The sequence below is a fragment of the Lucilia cuprina genome, chromosome 5 (assembly GCF_022045245.1).
Source record: "Lucilia cuprina isolate Lc7/37 chromosome 5, ASM2204524v1, whole genome shotgun sequence".
NCBI lineage: Eukaryota > Metazoa > Arthropoda > Insecta > Diptera > Calliphoridae > Lucilia > Lucilia cuprina.
The window spans coordinates 33,730,215-33,756,039 of NC_060953.1; the positions used below are offsets into that span (position 1 = coordinate 33,730,215).

Below are 25,825 nucleotides of genomic sequence, written 5' to 3' on the forward strand. Positions count from 1 at the left end.
GCAAATCCTACCAAGGTCGCTTCTTCTGGGATTTTTAGGTCGAATATACCGTTGTACATAATATTCCATAGTAGGGGACAAAGAACCGATCCCTGCGGAACTCCTGCTGAGATATTGTACGATTCCGTACCTTCGTCTTATTCAAACCACAATGTTCTATTAGAGAAGTAGTCTTTAATTATTTTTATTAAATACTCCGGGATGATATAATATGTTTCCAACCAGCAGAGTTGAAAGCATTTTTTACGTACAGCGGATAATAGCACAGTATTTCCTGTTCTTCCTTTTCTGTAATTGCTTCCCTTGCAAAGTCAATTATAAAGTTCACTGCGTCAATCTTAGAAACACCTTCACTTTGTTCGACGGCATCCGATAGCCTTGTATATATAATGCGTTCTAAACATTTGCCAATTGTATCAAGAAGACAAATTGGTCTATATGCTTGTGGTTCACCTAGCGTCTTTCCTGGTTTTGGTATCAGAATGAGTCTTTGTTTCTTCCAGATGTCTGGAAATTTACCTTCTCTGAGGCAGCTGTTAAACAGATTAGCGAAGATTTCTGGTCTTGTCATAAGAGCAATTTTCAGGGCCCTGTTAGGGATGAGGTCTACGCCTGGAGCTTTGTTATCGCCGATTTTTGAACAAAGGTTTACAATTTCGTCCTCTGTCACTACAGTCACGTCTTGATGCATTGGTAATTGTAGGTCAAAATATGGATCTTCTTCCGGAAATAGAACGGACTAATTCGTTGATAAGTTTGTAACACGTTATTTGGGCCTTCCTCTGCTTCTTTGATGTTTTCTATAGTCTAGTTTATAGTCTAGTCATTTACGCGGCGTTTCTGAATAACGCGGCAATAACTTGCTACTGACTATTACTTACTCAAAAACTTACTTTTTAATGACAGCAGTATACCATCTGCATTTCTTACTATTCAGCTTTACCATTTCGTTTGCGATTATTATTTGATATCGATATCTTTTAATTTTTATTTAAAATATTGAGCTTAAATACCAATGAGTAAGTGATAAAACGTGTTTTTAGCTTCTTACCTCATGAATTTCTGATATAAGTTTTTGCTGGGTATCTCCTATTTCACTGCTAATATATACATAGTAACACATACGATATGTGAAAAAATATTTTCTAAAAAACAATGTGTCTTTTGATGTTTTTTCCTAATAATTAGATGCGAAATGTTCAATAGAAAAGATATGACAAAAAAAGTGACTAAATTTAGTGTATAAAATAAATGGAAATTATAAAAAAGATTAATCGAAGCGAATGTTTACAATTAACATTTATAAATAACAAATAGCTTCAATTAAATCAAAGGTAAAATACATTATAATCAATTTTTATTTCATTAATTAAAATGTAACTTTGAACTATTTGTCTCACTACTTTCGCCCTAAAACTTTTATAAATATTTCGATTATTTTTCTATTAAAATTTTTTATTGCGATCTTGATCTTCATTTGACTAAAACAATACAAAGAGAAAAACGATTTTGTATTTATTAATATTGTTTTGTTTAAAAAACTACAAACTCATTGAGAAAACAAACAAATCGACCAGTGTTAAAACATTAAAGTCAATTTAATTAGATTGGAATTTTAATTTATGGTCTAAGAATTTCTTTTCCAAGAAACCTTATGGCATTTTTTTGTTTCAAATAAAAATAAATACTAGCGATGAGAAAATCCCTAAAACTTGCAAAAATGTAAACAAATTTGTATAACTTCTTTTGTGAAAAGTGCATTTTATTTTATGGCGCTACAAAATCCTTTGAGTATCAAACAAATCACATATTTAATATAGGATGCCCCAAAATTCACGCAATATTTGATTTTACCAGAAAATAAAAACAAACTGTTTGACATTTTCATGCGAGGGTTAGTAAAACTGATAGTATATGGGTCCGGTAAGAATATTGGCTGCAAAGGTCCAGTCCTAACTCATAATGTTCATTAAAAAACCGTTTCCACTTTTTTCCATTTTAATTTTGGGTTTAAAAGTGTTAATTACAACAAATATATGTTATTAAGTAAACTTATTAAATTTATCCTATTGTTTTTTAATGCATAAATCATTATATATTTTTAACCATAATAAAATCACAATGGCTAACACTTTGATTAAAATGCTGTAATATCTTTCAAATTAACGGCTTTATATTTAATGTTAACTAAACACACCAACACAGAGCTGCAAGTTAATTTGTGAAATACAACTCTAAAAGATAATACAGACTATTAGATAATGCAGTATTTCATTTATAGATAATGCTGTGCAAATTTAAATTTAAACGTTATTTGACATAAATGGATTAAATAAAGACTACATTATGTATATTAATAGATTAATATTTGAATGGTTGTTAAAAGGTAATATTAAAAATTTACACTTAAACTGTTATTGGAATAATATTTGGCGTCTTCTAAAAACTCAAAAGTGACATTTTTTATCTTAATACACTTTATTAATTATACGATCTTTTTAGTTTGGTGAATTATTTGGAAAGTTAAATAAGAAATATTTATTCAAAAAAGCTAGCGAATTTAGGAAACATATTTAATATGAAATGTTTATTGACGATAATATTTGGTATTTCAATAAATTAACTTGGTTTAAATTTGAAATTAAAATTTTGACAGCAAAAGGTTTGATTTATAAAAATTTTGCCAACTCACTGTGAAGAAAACAATTCCTTATGATTAGTCATTAAGTTTTGGCGTTGTTATTTGTGGAAATAAAAATTTCCCTCATAAATTTATAACTGAAAAACAACCATCGGTTAAAACCTGCCTAAATTTGTTTCCAGTGTAATCTAACAGCAAACTAAGGGAAGTATAACTGAGTTATAAGAAACTCGCCGTTAAGGTTTAATGTTTCTGGGTTCAATATTATTAAAAAAAATCAAAAAATAACCTTTCAAGAACAAAAAAGTACCCAAAATTTAATTTTATAGGTTTTTATTACCCCGGGACTACAAGCTTAATTTTAAGTTCCAGGTTCAATATTATAGAATATTCCAAAATACCTTTTTGAAGAAGGAAAATGTACCAACAAGCCCCCTTTAATAACTTCTTGATGCTTAATTTCTAGCACAGTTGTAATTCAGTTGGGGAACAACTCTCGTGTAATCGTTTTTATCTCTTAAGGATGGTCAGACTTGTGGTTGTTACCGACAGAGTTACTTCTCACCACTGCACTAATCTAATGTATTAATTTTAGGGTTCTATAGTTGAAACGAAAAGTCGACTTTTTGCATTTAGTTAAAAGTCGATTTCTCGATATTTCAATTTTTCGACTTTTTTCATTTAATTAAAAGTTGACTTTTCAACTTTAAGTATTTTATAAATAGTCGACTTTTTGACTTTTCGATTTTTTTTGGACTTTTTCCGACTTTTCGACTTTTTTCGGCTTTTTCGATAAATCGACTTTGTAAATAAAAGTCGATAAACGAGTTATCGACTTGTTTGCAACAAAATAGTTCGAAAATATTCGAAAGTCGATTCAAAGAACCCTAATTACTTCGTATTGTTGTTTTTAAGTTATGCGTTACTTTCGTTTTACCTAAGAGTGAGGTAGTTCGCTGCTCCAACTTCCTATTTGATGGGGCTTCACCGAACAAACGTGTCCCGTCAACCTAATATAAACCAATTTGCTAATATTTTTATAAAAACCATATCTGACAATACCTAAGGTCATCAAAAAATTGATTTCAATGAATAGACCCATGGACATAGCTTAATCGACTCCGCTTTCTATAAGGACTTGGAAAATATATAATTTACTTTTCCAACTCTGTAGGAAAAGATTTTGTTTTAATTTAATTTATTTTCCAAAATAAACCTAGCTTATTGGCCATAATCGGTTACAAATTTCTGCTTAAAATTTTAAATTTTTCTTATTTTTGTAGAAATTACAAACGGAGTGAGAAACCTTTTTATTATACCATGAAAGGTACAGTAGACGTATTATTAAGTAATAACATTTGTATTAATTTGTAATATTAAATTACCTAAATCATAAAACGTAGTGTTTAGATATTGACGGAAAAATAATTAATAATTTTGAATCGCCCCCATATTATTTGTTTTTTGCTTATTTTTATATATGCAACGCAACGCCATTTACTTTATTTTTAAAAATAACAGTTTTCCTGCAACAAAACTAATAATAATTAAACACAACCAATAAATGTTAACTGGACACATCTCTCATTACATAGAGTTGCATTTTATAAATACAACCCTGTTAACATAAAGAAAATTCACCACACTTGAAATTCCACCTAGAGAGATCATTTTTTAAATCTCAACACAAGTTTTCGCCTGCTCGTCTTCGTTGTCGGATTAAAAAAACAAGATTGTGAAAAATTTCAAGTAGTTTAGCGGCGTTAAAATTGTTTTAAACAAAAAGTGCAAAAAATACAAAACACAATAAGAAAAATAATAAAAAAATTAGAAAATAATATAAACATAATATAATACTATTTATAAAAACATATAAAAACCTTTTGCGAAAAAAGCGCAGACGCAAACGACGCCTGTTAAAATTGTTGCTTGACAGGAGAATTTTTTTACGAAAACGAGTAAAAAAAATAGTTTTTTTATTCGAAAAAAAAACCAAGAAAGAAAAAGTTTCTGTGTGATTTAAAGTGTGCATTTTTTCTTAAGTTTATTTATATTAAAAAAATTTACCAACAAAATGGGTTGCGCCGTAAGTACTGCGCGAGATAAGGAAGCAATTGAACGTTCCAAAAGTATTGATCGGGCTTTGCGTGAAGAAGGCGAGCGTGCCGCATCTGAGGTGAAATTGTTACTTTTGGGTGCGTCTATTTTTTTCTTTATTATATTTATTATGCATATATTTTAAGTTTGTCATATTATGCATATTAGTTAAAGCATTTTATTTGTAAAATGATAAATAATTTATTGTTGGTTAATATGATTTCTTGTTGTTTAATTTGGTGTTAATTTATTTGTTTGTAATTATTGTTTTTTATTGCAAAAATTACTCATCATCAAACTGACTGTTTTTTAAGGGGGAATTTCTCAGAAATTCAACAATGTTTTTTTTGTTCTTTAACTGCTCACTCATTTCGCTTCAGTTTTTTTTCATTTCATTTGCTTTTGTTTGTGCAGAGCTGTAGCGTCTGTCAACAGTAGATTTTTTGGCCGCGCTGCTGCAGAGCTGGAGTTTTTTTGTGTGTTGTATAGTTATTTAAGAGTTGCCATTGCGCAATATTAAGTAATCAGAAAGTTATTATTATTATTAGTAATATTTCTAATTTTAGCTCTTTCTTCTTTAATGTGAAACTAGTTTATATTCTAATAGTATAATTGTTTCAGTTTGTATTTAGGTTTAAAAATAGAATAATAATAATCATTACAAAATTTAGCATAAAAGTAGAAACTATGTTTAATGCAACAAAAATTTGTTTAAATCTATTGAATTGCAAAATTTTTAAATTTATAATTCAATCTAATAGTTTCTCGTTCTCTAGTTAAAATATATCTTTGGACCAAGGGCCTTTTAGCCAACATTTGATGTAACGGCTTACTTATGTTAATGGATAGGCGCAGTCTATGAATTCTGATAGGGATATTTACGGGTCATTTCAAAGGTAATTTGCTACTGTTCTAGAATATTGAACCTCAGGTTGAAATGGTTGAGAAATCAGACTCAGTACTGGTAGCCCACAAGTTTTTAAAGGGAATAAGTCATTTCTTCGACTAGGTATTATAAGGAAACTTAGACTCTTTCACAATTCATTCTTAGTTAATCGATTCTGTAAAACGTCTTAGGGCGGTTTTCTTAGTCCTCAGTTAAACTAGGCTTAACTTGCTGTTAGATTAAACTCGGAACAAATTTAGGCGGACTTTAACCGATGATTGTGTTTTTCAGTTTTAGATTCGAGCTGATTTAACTTTGTTAGTATTGTCAACTTTTTACTCAAAAACATAAACAAGCTGATTTTTTGTAAACAATACTTTTGTAAAATGGAAAATTTTAGAAAAATGTTAAATAAACATTTAAAACAATAATAAATAAAACAAGACGAATCAGAAAACTGCAATTTACTTAAAATATTAAATTTTTGTTCTTCCGAAATCATTGTTTTAATGTTTTTGTTAATTGTGTTTTCTCACTTATAACTTGAGTTTAATTGGCCAATTACACTCAGTTAAACTAAGATAATAATTAACTTTACACAAAACATATATTAAACCAGGTTTAACCAAAGAATGAAGATTATCTTTATCAGCCTTAGTTAAACATTCTTGGGAAGAGACCCTGTCTTATTTCTTCTAGTGTCTTGTCTTTAGATCGCTATATGCAAAGAAGACTATAATGACAGACTTAATGTTTTATATGTATAAAATACAACATTTAAGTTTAGCTAATTCAGGAATCTACATTTATAACACGATTTATTAAAATAAATCTTATATTTAATTATTAATTTTTTCCATTATTTTAAAGGAAATTCTAATTTTTCACCCAAAATTCATAAAAAAGAAACAAAACCAACTTTAAAAATTTAATCAACACAAACAATTTAACACAAATCGCAAATAATTGAGTCCATACAAAATCCGACAAAAATCATAAAAACAATTGCTATTTTTAAGTGCAAAATAAACAAAAATGAAAACGACAGCATAATAATAGTAGTGAAATAATAATAATAAAAAAATAAAACATTTTGTTTAGTTTATGTGAGTATTAAATAGATAAAATTAAAACAATTGTATTGTATCAAATGTACATAATAAATATGAGTAGCAAAAACGTAATCTGATTGCAGGGGAGTCTATTACACACTATTGCCCCCGGTTTGCTTTTAATGGAACCGAAAAAAGTTCGACACACACAAACATATTATGTGGCCATTACAATATTATGGACAATTGTGTTGTATGAACAAAATTTATTTGGTTTAGTTTTATTATTTTTTCATTATTATTAATATTTTAAAGTGACCGGTATCCCAGTTAACTAAAAATTGAAATTTTAGAAAGAAACAACATTAGTAATAGGTATTTTATATCTTTTTTTTCATTGTCATAAAGTTAACTCTTTCCTTTTTTTAAAGGTTTCATAATATTGTAGTTTACTTAAGTTTCCTTTACTATGCTTCTCTAAACTAATTATTGACTGCTTTTATATTACGATAATATGACGTTCCTGTTAATTATAAAATTTTCACCTTAAATTGGATGCTAAACTGCTCTATTAAAAGGCAGTGTAGATCAAACTAGCTCTAAAACAAGGCTGTTCTTTTTCAAATGAAAAGGACAGTTGGTTGAAACCACCCGTCAATCACTATTATAGGTTCATCTGCAAGAGACACCGTGACATTATTAACCAACCATTCTGAATTTCAAAATATCAAATAACTTATGGTCAATAGGTACTTGATGTAAAAGCAACTAAGATGCTTTTAATCATAGTCTGCGGATTGTGACTGTAAGTGGGACAATAATGTGTTAAAATTTTGTAGGTTATGCATAAAATAGAGACAACTGAACATATAATTTTAAATTTGTGAGAAATAGTATCCATAATGAACTGGAGATATACAATTTACTTATCAAGTGAATCAGCAAATTCGTCTTGCTATTATAGAGTAATTCAGATTACCTTACCTTTTTTTCTTTAGGGATTGAATTAGTACAGCATCTAGGATGCAATTCTTTGAGAGTCAACCTGTTGCCAGTTTTCCATATTTTTGTTTTCTTTGTTATCTTTTTTGAATGAAGTGAATAACAATAGAACACAGATATCTGATTAGAGTTGCAGCTTTTTATGGTAAAAAACACTTCTTAACCTGACCTATTTAAGGAATCCGATCAATTTTATTGCTTCTATTTAGGAAAAAAGTGTTGCGGCTGAACAGAAAACATTATAAACTGATACTACTAATCTTAGCAATTGTTTTAGTGACCAATTGCTTAGAATTCTTAAAGATCAAGTTAACCAAACTTTTTGGATTCTAAATCTTTACGTTACAAAGGTACCTTAAAGGACCCAAGTAAAGACTTTCTCGAGTCAGCAGGCAGTCTGCATAACCTAACCTAACTTTAAATCTTGATACTAAATGTACCTGAATTCATTTTTCATTCCGGAAAACTTATGCCATAGTAGACATGAACACAGGGATGAACAAATGCATGCCAGTACACATTTTGGAAGAAGATAATGACCGTATATTTGTCTAAAAACAAATTTTCTTTTAGATGTTTTTTGTTTATCTATTAAGAGTTTTTCTTCATTCCATTCCATAACTTTATCTAGAACAAATGCGAGTTATTTTTATATAAGTTGTCTGAATGGGTTTAAATATCTAGAGGATTTTTTGCCACATTTAGGGCGGGTTTTTCTGATAAAGATAATCTTCATTCTTTGGTTAAACCTGGTTTAATATATGTTTTGTGTTTTTCAGTAATCAGTAAAGTTACTTATTATCTAAGTTCAACTGAGTGTAATTGGCCAATTAAACCTAAGTTATAAGTGAGAACACACAATCAACAAAAACAATAAAGTGATGAATTCGAAAGAAGAAAAACTTAATAATTTAAGTAAATAGTAATTTTCTGTCTTCTTTTATCGATATTACTATTTTTTTAAATGATTTTTTATATTTTTTCTAAAATTTTACTTTTTACAAGTCATATTTACAAAAAGCAGCTGTTCATTGTTAATGTTGTTGACTAAAAAGTTGGCAATACTAACAAAATTAGCTGATCTTAAATCGTTAACTGAAAAACATAATCATCGGTTAAAATCCGCCTAAATTTGTTCCGAGTTTAATGTAACAGCAAGTAAGCCTAGTTTAACTGAGTATAAAAAAAACAAGATTTATTTATTTGTTTTTATTTTTTTATTTTTCATTAAGTTTGTATCACACTTGATAGCCTTTTTGCTGTTACCACTTTAGGGCAGTAAAGGGCAGAAAATTGTCCCAAAATGTTTTATAAAATGAAAGAGGAGCATAGAAGAAACATTAAATTTAGTAAACAATTTAGTAAACGACAAAAATATTTTGAATTAAGATTTATGATTTCACGTTGTAAGATCTAGCAAAAACGAATAAATACTTGATTTTGTAACTTATTCGATATTTTGTGAAATTATCCATAGTACTTGCTGATTTTAGACCTAAACAAAAAACGACTTTTCAGTCGGACTCTAATAATAAACACGAAAATTTTTGTTTAAACAGCAAAAGATAGTTATCATTTAATATTTAAACAAAATTTGTTGCCATGAAGGTAAACATGTCGATGCAACTAAATATAAATAATAAATAAATCTTTTATTTATTTCTCCTTTTCAAAAAAAAAAACCTTTTCTACTCTATCGCAAATAATAATAATAAAAACAACAAAAACTGCTTTATATTTCAAAAAGGCAAATAATAAAAAAACGTACATTCATGTTTAAAAAATGATAAGAATTTTTTATATATTTTGTTGGTATTTTCTTTATTTACTTGTGTTAAAAACAGTAAAAACAAAATAACAACAGCAAACACAAAAATTACTTTCCTTAAACAGAATTAAAAAAGAAATACCGGGAAATAATAAACTGATTTCCTAAAAAAAAAATTTTTAAACATATGAATACATTTTGGTAATGTAAACAATTCATTTTATAGGTTATGCTATTGTTATTATTAAATTTAATAACAATTTTATAATGTGCCATTTAAAATTACTTAAAATTGAATCATCAACTATTGAATATTTTTCAAATGGTTATCCATACATACGTAGTATATGTGCTAAATGCTTATTCATAGATTCTCCTTTATTTATTGCACATTTTTTAAGTAAATAAATTTATAATCTGTTTAAGTTTTAATTATCACAATTAGTAGGCGTCATTTTTCAGATAGTACCTATATATATTTTTTTATATATATGTATTCCTAACACGATGTGTGCAATTAATATTAATTATATATGAAAATATTTATTTATTGTGAATTTTTTGTTTATTCGGGAAAATATTTATTTTCCACCATATGATTACGCTTAAGAGTTAATAAAGTGGCCAAAATGTTTATTATTTTTAAACGGTGATTCACTGGGGAGATTCCTTATAAAGTTTTAGATTAACAAAGATATTTTAAAATTAAATAAATGATTTCATAACAAATATATGTATTTTATCAAATGTGAGCAAAATAATTTCATGATTAAAATACAAACATTGAATTTCAATTATTTTAAAGATTGTTAAAAAAAACTTCTTAAAATAACACCTATAATTTGAGTTCAGGTCCCTAATAGGAACATCTTGGCTGAAAAATAAATACTATAAATTTACAGCTGTTTTGTTGTTCAATTAAACCTAACCTTCCTAAAGTAATTAAACATTTAAATCTCTATGTATGTACTTCCATTCCCATCAATTTGCAGATTTAATTTAACCTCAAATCTAACGTAATATAAATGTCTTTTTAATCGTTATCTTTATAGCATTTAAACTAAGGAAATGTGTTTTTTTATATTTTTAAATTTACTGTGGTTTTTAAATATTTTTAACTAAGAATATTATTAAAACCTCAATAAGTGTGCGCCGTTTAAGGCAGTCAAGTTTTTGTGTCTACCAAGAAAAAGCTGTTAAATGCATTTCTAAACAATCCTGCTTTATCTTTTGATCGATAGTAGAGGGATCTATAGAGAAATACATTGTTAACAAAATATTCTTTGTTGATCAAAGATTTTTACATTGGAATTGGTATTGAAAGAGAATTGTAATAAAATTTCGAAAAAACTAAAATTTCACTTCTAATGTTAATACTTTGTGAGCAATCATACATGATCCGATAAATGTTGAAACAATATATGTAAGTAAATAATGGTTCTTCTTAGTTTTTCGATATCATTAGAATGAATTTATCGAAAACTGTAAATTAATTTCTTCATAATGTATAAAAAAATCTGTATCCGTAGCGGATATATTAGATTCGATACTACCCATACTTACTTGTTTTCTGTTTCAATAGCTTTAATAAAATAATTGCAATTGAAACAAAAGTAAAGGTCTTTCGAATACTTATAATAATTAAATAAATACAAACAATATGTTTAAAAACTGTGACTCAGGTTTACGGACATAAATAGACAATTTGAAAAAAGTAAATACAAATGTCAATGCGAGTAAAACATTCACTCAGAATAGTTTAATTGCGCATTGTTTCAATAATGCACATATTTAATGAAACTTCTGAATTAGTTTATTTTCATTGCTTGTTTAAATTTAAACCGCTTTTTGTAAAAACGATTATTAAGTTAACAATTGTTTTTAATAACTGTTTTTGTATGGAAAACTTGTATAGTAAACCATTGTTATATTTAAAAATCATTTTTGATTAGTGCCATTATGTTTAATCCTTAATCTCTAGTTCCTCTGTAACTTTACATAACCTTCAATAATCCGGTTTATAACTTCTTCACTTACTGACAATGGTCCTTCTTATTGCCATGCACATTGCCTTGGAATCCAACAGAGTACTATTGTGTACCTAAGGGCAATCAACAACCAGGCTCGAATGTACCTTATGACCAATGCTTAAAGAGCAGCTTAAATATCAACATAAATTGTCACAACTGACCCTAGAGCGAGATGATTTCGTATTAGTCGCTTTCTAAATATTTGCTTCGTCAGGGAGTCGAATTATATTTTTATAACGATAGCAACAATGTAGACACTGTCACCCATACCGGTAACCATCTGCACCCATCAAATAGTCTATTGGATTCAAGCTAATCGTCAAAGTGTCGCCACTACATGTATTATATGTCTGTCAGTAAGGAGGAAGTGTGTTCGATTTCCACCACAGAGACTGAATGTCGAAAGATTTAACGTGAGCACCTACCTTGACGGCATTATCTTACGGTGATCTTTTTCTTTTTCCAGCTATCTTATATCTTACCATAGCAGGCCCGTTGCGGGGTGACAGTCCGCATAGGATTAAATCCCCAATGCGTACCCATACAAGGAAAAAGCAATCACTGGTCTAAAGTCAATAGAAGGTTGTCACAAGTCCCAACATCAGGTGAAATCCATCTTCTGGCAATGCGAAAGTGACCACCCTTTATGATGTCATTAAAGAATTGCATTATTCAAAATGCAATCTCCATCATCTAATGACCCATCCTAAACTAGCGAACAAGATAAAGTAATAATAGAGAAAACAGTCGAAGAATAATGAAATTATAGTATGAATACATTGTGCAATATATATTTCGCGCGCATTTCTTAGCATTTCAGTTTTGGATAATATCTAATGGAAAATTTTCTTTATGGATTTTTCCGAAAAGCATTATTTTAAACATTTAATAAAGTAGTATTTATTGTTTTAATTTTTTAGATTTACTTTATGTTTATATAAAATAAATAACAGGTGAATTTGCTAACAGCAGGTAGTAAATAGTTTCTTTTCACTTTAAAAATTTCTTCCGAAAATTTACCATTTTTATCATTAATTATTTTTGTAAGTAAATTATAAAAAAAGCAGAAAAAGAAAACAAAACATTTTTTCTTTACACTTGAATGCATATTATTTCTTAAAAAAACATTTTCCCACATTTTTAGTTTTTATCTTCTGCTTGACTCTCTTTATTACAAATGATCCCTAGTTTTTACATGATCTCTCGTTCCGTTCAAGTGTAAAAGAAAAACAGCCCCCATTTCAGACATTATCAAATAAAGTCTTTACAATTTGCCAATGTTTGACTATCCTTGACGTAACATTTGGTGTAATATAAGCAGAAAAGGAATGTCTCTTTGCGACGCTTAAAGAATTTTGTTTGTTTGTCTGTCTGTCGTCGTGAATTGTCTGGTTGGTTAATGTTTAATGTTTGAGAAAAGTTCACTAAGTTGTTAAAAATATCAATATGTCTATTAAAACGGAAGTGGTTTAGTTTAAACTGTAAATTTGATATGAAATATATTAGTAATATTTTAGCAATTTAATTTTGAATTACAAGCACATATTTTTCTTAAGAACTAACCTAATTTTACAAATTTAAACTTATACAATTACTTATAGAGAATTTTTATATTTTTATGAATTTTTTAAAATCTTATTTAAATGTTTTTTTTTAAGAATCTATGACTGGATATACGTACATAAAGAGTAATTTTATTTTTTAAAGTGTTGATCCAAAGTAGCCACTTTAAAAAAGCTCAATTTATTAATGGACTTATTATTAGAATTTTTACATTGAAATCTAAACATTTCGGAAATAAAAATAGAATTATAAAAAAAAGATTTGACAATATCATACAAAATCATGTTCTGAATAGATTAATTGCAGTTTTTACTTGAAGATTAATTTTAAAAAAATGACTTAATTAAAATTAATCTCAAAAATTTGTTTTTAAGAACCTGAACTCATTATTTATAAAAATAATTGTTTAAAAAGTTTATTTAAATTTTTTCAAACATTTTTAATTTTACAAAAGTAATATTTGCTAAAAACAGCTGTTTATTGTTAATTTTTTTGACTAAAAAGTTGGCAATACTAATAAAGTTAACTGCTTTTAAATTCATAACTGAAAAACACAATCATCGTTTAAAGTCCACCTTAACTTTTACGAGTTTAATCTAATAAGTTAGGCCTAGTTTAAGAGAGTAATAAGAAACAATCATCGGTTAGGTTAGGTATTCAGGCTGCAAAGATGCACACTTGGGTCCTGTTGGTCCCTTTGTGATACCTGTAAAGATAGTAAAATATAAAAGAAAGAGAGTAGGTAGTAGAAGATAGTTTAGGATTAAATCATAGAAGAGAAATTGAAGTGGAGGAGAAGATTGAGAGGTCTGTCCTTGTGGACTGGTGAGTGCCTTAATTATGGCTTGGTGGTCCTAAAACCAGTTACTGTGCCTGATGAAGGCATTTATATTATCCAGTCTTATACTATATCATCAAATAGTCGTTTTCCCAGATATACGGTTCGAGTATCTGCTAGCGCAGGGCATTGACAGAGAGGATGTTCAATAGTATCTTCCTCCTCTTCGTCTTGACAACTTCTTCAGAAGTCATTGTGGGGAATTCCAAGTCTTCTTGCATGGTTTCCCAATAAGATATGCCCCGTAATGACAGCAACAAGGTTGCTGATATGAGGGCGTTTTAGTTGCAGAAGATATGACGTGCGTTTACTGTCAATCGGTTAAAATCCTCTTGAAATTGGTTAGAGTTTAATCTAACAGCAAATTAAGTAGATTAATCATTATTTTTACGTTACTAAGTCAAGGTAGTATTTATATATACATAATTAATTAAATATTGATTTTAAAAGTGATATCAGTCTTTATTTTAACACCTCTGACGTTTATGTTATATTTATTTTGACGGCATTTTTAATTTGTTATAATTTAAACTATATTTGCAGCTGATAAGAATAACATTTCCAAATATATACAAATAAACTCTACCTACTAACACAAAATAGAAAATCATAACCATTTACAATAATTTGTGGTATTTGTTCTTTCATTCTTTCTAACTCAAGACCTACTAATACAAAATTCCAAAAATAACAGAATTCTTACAAAACACTTCGCCCGATAAACAAACTTGATATCGTAAAAAAACTGTGTACCGTTAATATTAGAATAATAGATAAATAAAATAAATTCATTATCAGTTGATGGAGAATTAATAGAAGCAGTTGTAGTAGTAGTATTGACAGAAAAAGTTGCATATTTTATCTACTTATTATAAACAATAGTAACTTAATAAATAAAATAAAGATTTTAAAAAATGTATATTTAAATAAAATTTTAATAAATTAATACGACATCTCTTTAATAATTAATATTATCTCATATTTTTGAAATATATACTTTAGCTGAGCAAGAAGAGCATCACATAATTCAATTCAATTCAGTATTATTGTATAATAAATGTCAAATGACATCGAACTTCACACTTCGATTACGTATATTTTCTTTATTATTTAGTATTTAAAAATATAAATATAATTCAAATAGAAATGAGGAATAAAATGATTTCTTAAACTGTTTTAAATGTGGTCCCATTGAGAGAAATAGCACGTGATGTTATTTCTATAAAACATTTTATAGTTTTCAAATATTTTATTTTTTTGTTATTATTCTAGAAAATTTAAAATTTAAAACTAGTTTTGAACTTAAACATCGGTGATTAAATAATTGCGTAGTTTTATGTTAAACTCGCAACAAATTTAAACAATTTTTAATCGATGATGGCGTTTTTCAGCCATCAGTTTTTAATGTAATTTAACTTTATTAGGGCGAGTTTTTCTGATAAAGATAATCTCCATTCTTTGGTTAAACCTGGTTTAGTATATGTTTCGTGTTTTTCAGTTATCAGTAAAGATACTGTAGATACACTTTAACTGAGTGTAATTGGCCAATTATACTCAAGTTATAAGTGAGAAAACACAATTAACAAAAACAATGAAACAATGATTTCGGAAGAACAAAAACATAATATTTTAAGTAAATTGCAATTTTCTGATTTGTTTTGTTTTTTATTAATTATTGTTTTAAATGTTTTTTTTAACATTTTTCCAAAATTTTCCATTTTAAAAAGTATTGGTTTCAAAAAACAGCTGTTCATTGTTTATGTTTTTGAGTGAAAAGTTGGCAATACTAACAAAGTTAACTGAGCTTAAATCTAAAACTAAAAAACAGCAAGTTAAGCCTAGTTTAACTGAGTAGTAAGAAACCCACTCTAAGTGATATTATCAAAAGTTTAAGCTTTTAATTGAATACTAAATTTAAATCAAATTTTTAATTTATACTTTTTGCTAATAACTTCAAGTTTAAGAATCCCCTATTACTTTCATACACTGAACTATATATTATGAATATGTATAAATAAGATCTGAATGTTTGCTGATAATGTCGGTGATGATAGTGATTATAATGATGCTTATTGTTTTGTCTATTCACATTTACTATATTTAACATATGTCTTTAATGAAATGTTAAACGTTTCATTTCTATTTCACTAATATAAAACAAATGGTTTTTTGTACCAACATTATGTGAAGAAGTTTTATATTTTTTATATTATTTTCTTTGGCAAATTTTTGTTTTTGTTTTGGAAGGGCTTTTATAAATTCATTGTTTTGATACGCTTTATATTGTGATAATTTCGAGGTCAATTTTTTAATATAAATCTCTGTTTATGAAAATATTTTATTTTACATATGAAGAGTTAAACAAGAAATGATTAATTGAATTTTATTATATTTCTTTATAATTAACACGTTTTTTGTTTATTTTTTCTTAAGCAATTGTTGGTGCCTTTCTTTTTGTTATTAAAATGTGACAAAAATTAACTATGAACGAGATGAGGGAAGAGGAGATATAAATGTTTTATATGATCTCTCCAATTTTGCAAATTCAATATTTTTAAAATAACAGCAAAAATTTTAAGTTATGTTATAATTTATTATTGTCATTAATTTGTTTAATTCATTTTAGTGAATATATATTTTTATAAAACTACCATTTTTTGTTATGACCAATATACTTGATTGTTAACAAAATTCGAAGTTAAATGTTAAATCTCTTTAAAGTCTCTAAGAGCGGGTTTCTTACTACTCAGTAAAACTAACTTGCTGTTAGATTAAACTCGGAACAAATTTAGGCGGACTTTAATCGATGATTATGTTTTTCAGTTATGGATCTAGGATCAGTTAAATTTGTTAGTATTGCCAACTTTTCAGTCAAAAACATAAACAAAGAACAGCTGTTTTTTGCAAATAACACTTTTGTAAAATGAAAAATTTTGGAAAAATGTTAAATAAACATTTAAAACAATAATAAATAAAACAAAACAAATCAGAAAATTGCAATTTACTTAAAATATTAAGTTTTTGTTCTTCCGAAATCATTGATTTATTGTTTTTGTTAATTGTGTTTTCTCACTTATAACTTAAGTTTAATTGGCCAATAACACTCAGTTAAACTAAGATAATAAGTAACTTTACTGATTACTGAAAAACACAAAACATATATTAAACCAGTTTTAACCAAAGGATGTAGATTATCTTTATCTGAAAAACCCGCCCTAAGAAACTAAAAATAGTATACTAACGTATTATTTTCTCCGATTTAAATACAATCAAAATATATTTAATTATAATGGCATTTTAATTTAACAAATGCAGTTTTGTTAGACAACTAGTTTTTTAAAGTGTTTGTTTATATTCCCTATCTACTTCCCAAAATCTTTTAACGAAAACCCTGAGATAAAGACTACAATGTTGTTTTTTTTCAAAATTTTTGTTTATTTATACTTTTTTCCGCAGTTAATTTAATTGTTTTGTATTCGTACATATTAGGAAAAATAGTCTTCGCTTCACTTTACTTTTACAGTTTTCATTTCTATGTAGTTAAAAAAAATGGCTCGTATGATGACTTTCACTTGTTAGTTAGTTAGTTTATGTACTCTTAGTACGCCGTCGTCGTACCTATATACTATAAACAATTATTACAATTTCAGTTTCATTTTCAATGGTGTCTTTTTTATACTCGCACTTATTATTATGTGTATTATGTCTAGGGCAACCATATTTATAGTCGCTTTATTTTGTTAATATTATGTCGTAGTAGTTTTTATAGAAATAAACTGTATATAAGCATAAATGGGGTTTAAATTTATTGGCTCTTTAGGAGTCAGTTTATAACTTGAAGACCAACGATTAGTTTATCTTGAATGGTATTTTTAACTCTTCAATTATTAAGGGCGGGTTTCTTACTACTCAGTTAAACTAGGCTTAACTTGCTGTTAGATTAAAATCGAAACAAATTTAGGCAGACTTTAACCGGAGTTTGTGTTTTTCAGTTTTAGATTTAAGCTCAGTTAACTTTGTTAGTATTGCCAACTTTTCACTCAAAAACATAAACAATGAACAGCTGTTTTTTGCAAACAATGCTATTGTAAAATGGAAAATTTTTGAAAAATCTTAAATAAACATTTAAAACAATAATTAATAAAACAATATAAATCAGAAAATTGCAATTTACTTAAAATATTAAGTTTTTGTTCTTCCGAAATCATTGTTTTTGTTAATTGTGTTGTCTCACTTATAACTTGAGTTTAATTGGCCAATTACACTTAGTTAAACTAAGATAATAAGTAACTTTACTGATAACTGAAAAACACGAAACATATATTAACCAGGTTTAACCTTAAAGAATAAAGATTATCTTTATCAGAAAAACTCTCCCTAAGGCGGGTTTTTACTACTTAGTTAAACTAGGCTTAACTTGCTGTTAGATTAAAATTGGACTTTAACTGATGATTGTGTTTTCTGTTATGGATCTATAATCAGTTAACTTTGTTAGTATTGCCAGCTTTTCAGTCATAAACATAAACAATGAACAACTGTTTTTAGCAAATATCATTAATTATCATTTAAAACAATAATAATAGCGACAAAAGAAATCAGAAAATTACTATTTACTTAAAATATTAAGTTTTTCTTATTCCGAATTCATTATTTTGTTGTTTTTGTTCATTGTGTTTTCTCGCTTATAACTTAGGTTTGATTGGCCAATTACACTCAATTAAACTTTAAATTTACTGATTACTGAAAAACACAAAACATATATTAAAGTTTAATAATTAAACTAGGTTTAATCCAAGAATGAATATTATCTTTATCAGAAAAACCCGCCCTAAGTAACGTTACAGATTACTGAAAAATACAAAACACAGATTAAACTTTATCTGAAAAAAAACTAGTCTTGTAAAATTTTGCAGATTTACATGAATCTCTTACAATTTTATTATATTTTATCATTAACTTAACCATCATTAATAACAAATTATATAATTGGAATATTTTCTACTACACCCTGTATACATTTGTGTTTCTTTTTATCTGCAAAACTATTATGAAGATTTAATAATATTATGTACTTTATAACAATACCTACTTTGCATTAACTATCAACATTTTTCATGCACACTTTATATATAAAACTATATACATTCATACACACTTATGATACTAAAAAAGTAATTTAAATTAAGTTTGTACATTCATAATTTAACATTTTTATAACATACGTGTTTAATTTATTGTATTTCTTTTATGGAAATCTTAAAATTAATATTCAAAACCAAGCAATTTTATGTTTAAAAGCGAAAAAGAAAAGAAAAAAAATAATATCGAATGAAATAATTACGTGTGTTTCGTTTTTGCACACGATAAATAAAATTTCAATAAAGAATGTAGAAATTTTATAAATTTTGATTACTTAAGCAAAAAATTTAATTAAATGCAAGTTAGAGCAAATATTTTAGAGTATATTATACTGTATAGTAATAATTAAAATTTATTGAAATAAATAAATGTTAAATTAGTAATAAACATTTTGTCATACAACTTATGACATTCAGCATACATTAAAAATTAAATTTAAAAAAAAAAAAACTTGTTTAATTTCATCAAGCTCCTTCTATTCTGTTTTTTTTTTTTCTCTTGATGAGTTTTAAGTATGACTCGTCGTCACTCATGATCTCTCCACCTAATAGAATAGAAAAAAGCACAATACAAACCAAGTAATTCATTCATTCATTCATTGATATTTTTTTGTTTTATTTGAACTCGTTACTCTGTTTCTTAATGAATTCAATTTTTGTTATTATTATTGTTTTAAACTAATACTATAACGAAACGGCAATCATGTTTGCGTTTTTTTTTTTGTCTGTCTTACAAAATTGTTTATTTACCAAGAGCAATTAAAGTTTTCATTCATAAATTTTTCAACTTTTTTCTTGTATGTTTTATAGTATTTTTTATTTTTGTGTACATTATAGTATTTATCAAAGAAAAAAGTATTCCTATTGTACACCTTTCTCTATTTTTGCCCATTGAAAAAAAAGAAATAAATTACTCACACTCCTCTCTTCTTAATTAATCCCTATTTGTAGATGTGTTTTTTTTTATTTTTATCTTGAAAAATATCTGTTTATCATTAGTCATTCATTCTCCCTCAGATCTACAATGATACTCTTAACAATCGCAAACATTAATTGATTCACATTAAGATTTTTCAAAATTTGAAATGCAGTAAATACAAAGATTCATTTCATTTAGGGCGGGCTTCTTACTACTCTTGCTATTAGATTAAACTCGGAACATGTTTAGACACACTTAAACCAGAAATGGATTTTAAAGCAGTTAACTTTCTGATAAAGATAATCTTAATTCATTGATTAAACCTGGTTTAATATATGTTTTAAGTTTTTCAGTAATCAATAAAGTTACTTATTGTGTTAGGGCGAGAACAAAAACTTAATATTTTAAGTAAATTGCAATTTTCTGATTTGTTTTGTTTCATTTATTATATTTTTAAATGTTTATCTGACATTTTTCCAAAAAATTTCCATTTTACAAAAGTATTGTTTGCAAAAAACAGCTGTTCATTGTTTATGTTTTTGAGTGAAAAATTGGCAATACTAACAAAGTTAACTGAGCTTAAATCTAAAACTGAAAAAACACAATTATCGGTTAAAGTCCGTCTAAATTTGTTCCGAGTTTAATCTGACAGTAAGTTAAGCCTAGTTTAACTGATGAGTAAGAAACCCGCCCTTAGATTAACTGAGTGTAATTGGCCAATTAAACCTAAGTTATAAGTAAGAAAACACAATCAGCTATAAAATCATGAATACGAATGAAGAAAAACTTAATATTTTATAGAAATAGTAATTTTCTGATTTGTTTTATAAATATTATTATTGTTTTAATCGTTTATTTTAATTTATTCTAAAATTTTTCATTTTACAAAAGTATTGTTTGAACAAAAAAAACAGCTGTTCATTGTTTATGTTTTTAACTGAAAAGTTTACAATATAGTTAACTAATATTAAATCCATAACTTTAAAACACAATCTTCGTTCAAAGTCCGCTTAAATTTGTTCAGAGTTAAGCCTAGTTTAACTGAGTAATAAGAAACCCGCCTTTAGTCAAACGCAAAAACAAAAACCAATTAACATTCATAAAAAAAAGGTATTAACGTCAACGATTTTTCTTCTTCAATATTGAGAAAAACCTAAATTTTCCTCCAGTTGACATGAGCATCAAATCTATAGGAACCCCATTTCGCTTTTAGGTTCCCAGCAAAAAGTTACATTAACAAGATGTTGTTTAATCAAAGGTGCAATTGATGACGAAGTGGTTCGATTTACATGTTTCACCTAAATCGAACCGCAGCTACATAAATCTCTTTTAATTATGTTAACATTCTGAATTTATTTTTGAAGTTTTGAAGACATTTTCTAACGGCGGAATAGGTAGAATTTTAGAAGACATTTAGAATGAGTTGAAAAGTCATTCGAAACGTTTGCGAAAAGAAGTGGAGAATTACAACAAATTGGGGCTGAAGCGATTGGCGAGTGAAAAACAGAACATGTTGAATATCAATGCATATTTTACTTATTTACTTACTTATTTACTTAATTACTTACTTACTTACTTACTTACTTACTTACTTACTTACTTACTTACTTACTTACTTACTTACTTACTTACTTACTTACTTACTTACTTACTTACTTATACTTACTTACTTGCTTACTTAAGGAGTGAGATCGAAAAATTCTTAACACACGTTTTTCATTACATTTTTCAACCAAAGTATTATTTGATTTTTTTTTTTGATCAAGTTACCTTTGAAAAACATGTCAGTTATTATGTGTAATGTCAATTATATTAATTTTTTTGTTAATCTGATTAAAATGAGTGACCAGAAAAAAGTGCGTACTGAAATTATTAAATATTTTCAACTAAACCCAACTTGGTCTTACAAAAAGTTGGCCAAGCATACAAAGGTCTGCCGTCAAACTGTTTCCAATGTTATTAAACAGTACCGGGAGAACTTGTCAGTTGATAGAAAACCTGGTTCAGGTAGAAGGAATGGTCCACATGATGTTTCTAAAGCCAAAAAATAGAACGCATTTTCAAAAGAGCTCCCAACACATCCGGTAGGAAAGCAGCTCGGTTAGCTCAGTGCTCGGACTATTTGGTACGAAAAGTTAAAGCTAATGCAGGTTTAAAAACATACAAGGCTCAAAAAGTTCCTGACAGGAACGCTGCTAAAAATTTAGAGGCCAAAAACAGAGCACGGAAATTGAAGTCAAGTTTTATAAAAAAATATTCTTGCTGCATAATGGATGACGAAACGTATGTTCTGGCAGATTTTTCGCAACTTCCAGGTCAAAAGTTTTATGTTGCTGATGCTCGAGGGAATGTTGAAGAAAAGTTTAGGACCCAAAAGCAGACAAAATTTCCCAGAAAGTTCTTGGTATGGCAAGCAATATGCAGTTGCGGCAAAAGAAGCCAATCATTTGTTACAACGGGCTCTATAAATACCGAAATTTACATCAAGGAATGTTTACAAAAAAGGCTGCTTCCATTCATAAGACTTCATAATATGTCCACTTATTTTTGGCCTGACTTGGCATCCTGTCACTATGGTAAACAAGCCCTTGAGTGGTACAAGAACAATAATGTGGTATTTGTACCAAGAGAGGCAAATCCTCCAAACAGCCCGGAGCTAGGGCCAGTGGAGAGATATTGGGCTCTTGTTAAAAAAGAATTGAAGAGTACAAAAAAAGTGTCCAAAAGTGTGGTAGATTTTAAACGGAGATGGACTACATGTTCGAGCAAAGTGACAGAAAGCACTATAAAAACGTTAATGGAAGGGTTTCCGAAAAGGGTTCAAAATTTCATCACTAGTGATTAAAACTATAAAAATATTTTTTTTTTTTTTTTTAAATTGTAATAATAATTTGAATCAAATAAAAAAAAATAAAGCTGTAAGTTTAGTGGTTTCTTTTTTATAAACATATATGTATGTTAAGAATTTTTCGATCTCACTCCTTACTTACTTGTTTACTTACTTATTTACTTACTTAATTACTTACTTACTTGTTTACTTACATACTTACTTACTTGTTTACTTACTTACTTACTTACTTACTTGTTTACTTACTTACTTACTTACTTACTTACTTACTTACTTACTTACTTACTTACTTACTTACTTACTTACTTACTTACTTGCTTACTTACTTACTAAGATCAGAAATTGTTCTTATTTTGCAATAAGTTTCAGTACAATTTTTTAAGTAAAATATTTCACACTTTATGCATTACTTTACATTGTTCACTCGTTATAAATCAATTAAATTTGTTCAAGTGTATAAGAGAAAAATATTGCATTTAATTACTTGTTTATTTATTTTCGACATGGTATTTCCGTTTTTTTATTCATACATATTTTCAGTCTTTCTTCAGCTTAATTTAATAATGCCGTGTTAAGAAGAGTCTACTTAAAGTATTTTTTTCTTGACAAGATCTTCATTAAAACTATGAGGAGTTAGTTTATTTTTATGTGTTATGTTTTGACAAATGTATATTAAAATTTATAGGAATTTCTCTGGTTAATTAAGTTTAAAGTAGCCCTCTTATGAAGAAGTATGTTTGAAATCTAGAATTGCTTTGTGTGCTAAAAAAAAAATATTAATTAAAGGGTACAGTGGGTTAAAAATTTACTAAATATAAATTTCAAATAAAATATAACAGCAAATTAATTTTAATATTTCCTTTTTTATTTTAGGCGCCGGTGAATCTGGTAAATCGACGATAGTTAAACAAATGAAGATTATTCATGAATCTGGTTACTCACAGGAAGAATGTGAAGAATATCGTCGAGTCGTCTATAGCAATACAATACAATCCCTTATGGCAATTATACGTGCAATGGGTCATTTGAAAATTGATTTTGCTGATCCCTCAAAAACGGAAATAGCACGACAATTCTTTACATATGCCTCAGCGGCTGAAGAAGGTATTCTCCTACCCGAATTAGTATTATTAATGAAAAAACTATGGTCTGATGCCGGTGTTCAACAGTCATTTTCACGGTCCCGAGAATATCAATTAAACGATTCGGCGGCCTATTATTTAAATTCATTGGATCGTATATCACAGCCAAACTATATACCAACACAGCAGGATGTGTTACGTACGCGCGTTAAAACAACCGGCATTGTGGAGACACATTTCAAGTGCAAGGGTTTATACTTTAAGTAAGTGATAGAGAAGTGAAATATTAAGGAATTTTGTAATAAATTTGTATTAAATTTTTTTCCAGAATGTTTGATGTTGGCGGCCAACGATCAGAACGTAAAAAATGGATACATTGTTTTGAATGTGTCACTGCGATTATCTTTTGTGTAGCATTGTCGGGTAAGTGTGTCATACAATAACTGAAATGTTTTGCTTTAAGATGATGATGATGTGATTTATAGTTATTGTTATTTTAATTCTGGAAAAATAAATGCCAATAGATTGTTAATAACATAAAGTATAAAATAGCTCATTTTCTATCAAATAACTATGATTCATTTCCAATCTTTACTTACAAAATCTATAACTTTATTAATAATTGTTTGTTCTTTTTATCACTTCTAGGCTACGATTTAGTTTTAGCTGAAGACGAAGAAATGAATCGTATGATTGAATCGTTAAAACTTTTCGATTCCATTTGTAATTCGAAATGGTTTGTAGAAACCTCTATAATATTATTTTTAAACAAAAAGGATTTGTTTGAAGAAAAAATCAAAAGATCTCCCTTGACAATATGTTTTCCAGAATATACTGGTAAGTAATACTAAACTTAAATAAAAAAACTAAAATTTTATTAAAATGTATTTTAAATCGTCACCAATAGGTTCCAATACATTCGAAGATGCTGCCTGCTATATACGCATGAAATTCGAAAGTCTAAATAAGCGTAAGGATCAAAAAGAGATTTATACACATTTTACCTGTGCCACCGATACAAATAATGTACAATTTGTCTTTGATGCCGTCAGTGATGTCATAATTAAAAATAATCTTAAAGAATGTGGTTTGTTCTAGATTCGTTGTTAATCGAAAGCAAATTAGAAGTTTATTTTTATTACATTTAGGAATACATAGTATATTTTCTATTATTTTTTTTACATTCATAAACGCATCATACAACATACAAAACTGAATTAACGCATATGCAATCAATCATCATTCCGTAGATTTTTTTTAAATTATATGTGTTTTTTTGTTTGTAAAACAATGCAATGCATTCGTAGCAGATCATTACACAGAGATTTCTTGAGAGAAACAAAACAACAAACATTTCCATTTATAAAAATAAATTTAGACAAGAATACAACAAACTGCTTTTTAGCAATTCCATTATAATTTAATGAAACTATTAAATAAAATATTTTATACATATTTTACTAATATCTAACAAGAAATAAAGCTGTGAAGAATTAAAATTTAAAAAATAACAACAATTAAGCTGATCAACAATTTTATAGATTCATGAAATATATTTTAGTTTTAGTTGTTGAACAAAAACTTGGACTCGTATCTTCTTTGTAATTTCACCTTCACTCAGTTTAGTTAAAATTTCAGCTTATTTATTTTAATGTGTTTAATTTGCTTATTAAATTATTATTTAAATATCTCTATTCTTTTTTATAAATATAAAAAACATGTAATTTGCTTAATAACTAATTTTGTTTTCGATTTTTTCCACTTTGGCTATATAAAAATATTTTACCCTTGTATTTTATAAATATTTATCTTAATGTAACTGATATTTAATATATATTTTTTTTCTATTTTTCCTCTCAACTATAACTACTAGCATCTCTACTTTCTCCTTTTTTATGTGTATTTAGCAATAATATTTTTATTTTTAATCTATAGTGTTTAAACAATAAAAAAAAATTATT

The 25,825-nt window shown here is 27.3% G+C and overlaps 1 protein-coding gene across 1 annotated transcript; it reads left to right on the plus strand.

The window, feature by feature from the left end:
* The first annotated feature begins 4,326 nt into the window (after positions 1–4,326).
* On the plus strand, positions 4,327–25,365 carry LOC111685718 (G protein alpha i subunit). Its single transcript, XM_023447990.2, has 5 exons — positions 4,327–4,836; positions 23,656–24,127; positions 24,193–24,287; positions 24,513–24,701; positions 24,772–25,365. The coding sequence occupies exons 1-5, from the start codon at positions 4,716–4,718 to the stop codon at positions 24,960–24,962; spliced, it is 1,068 nt and encodes a 355-aa protein (XP_023303758.1). The 5' UTR covers positions 4,327–4,715; the 3' UTR covers positions 24,963–25,365.
* Positions 25,366–25,825: the final 460 nt, after the last annotated feature.

Excerpts from the sequence above, each read along its gene's own strand:
- LOC111685718 (XM_023447990.2), top strand. The coding sequence starts at position 4,716 with ATGGGTTGCGCCGTAAGTACTGCGCGAGATAAGGAAGCAATTGAACGT. Across the intron at positions 24,128-24,192 it reads TGCAAGGGTTTATACTTTAA|AATGTTTGATGTTGGCGGCC; the intron begins GTAAGTGATAGA and ends ATTTTTTTCCAG. Across the intron at positions 24,288-24,512 it reads CTTTTGTGTAGCATTGTCGG|GCTACGATTTAGTTTTAGCT; the intron begins GTAAGTGTGTCA and ends TATCACTTCTAG.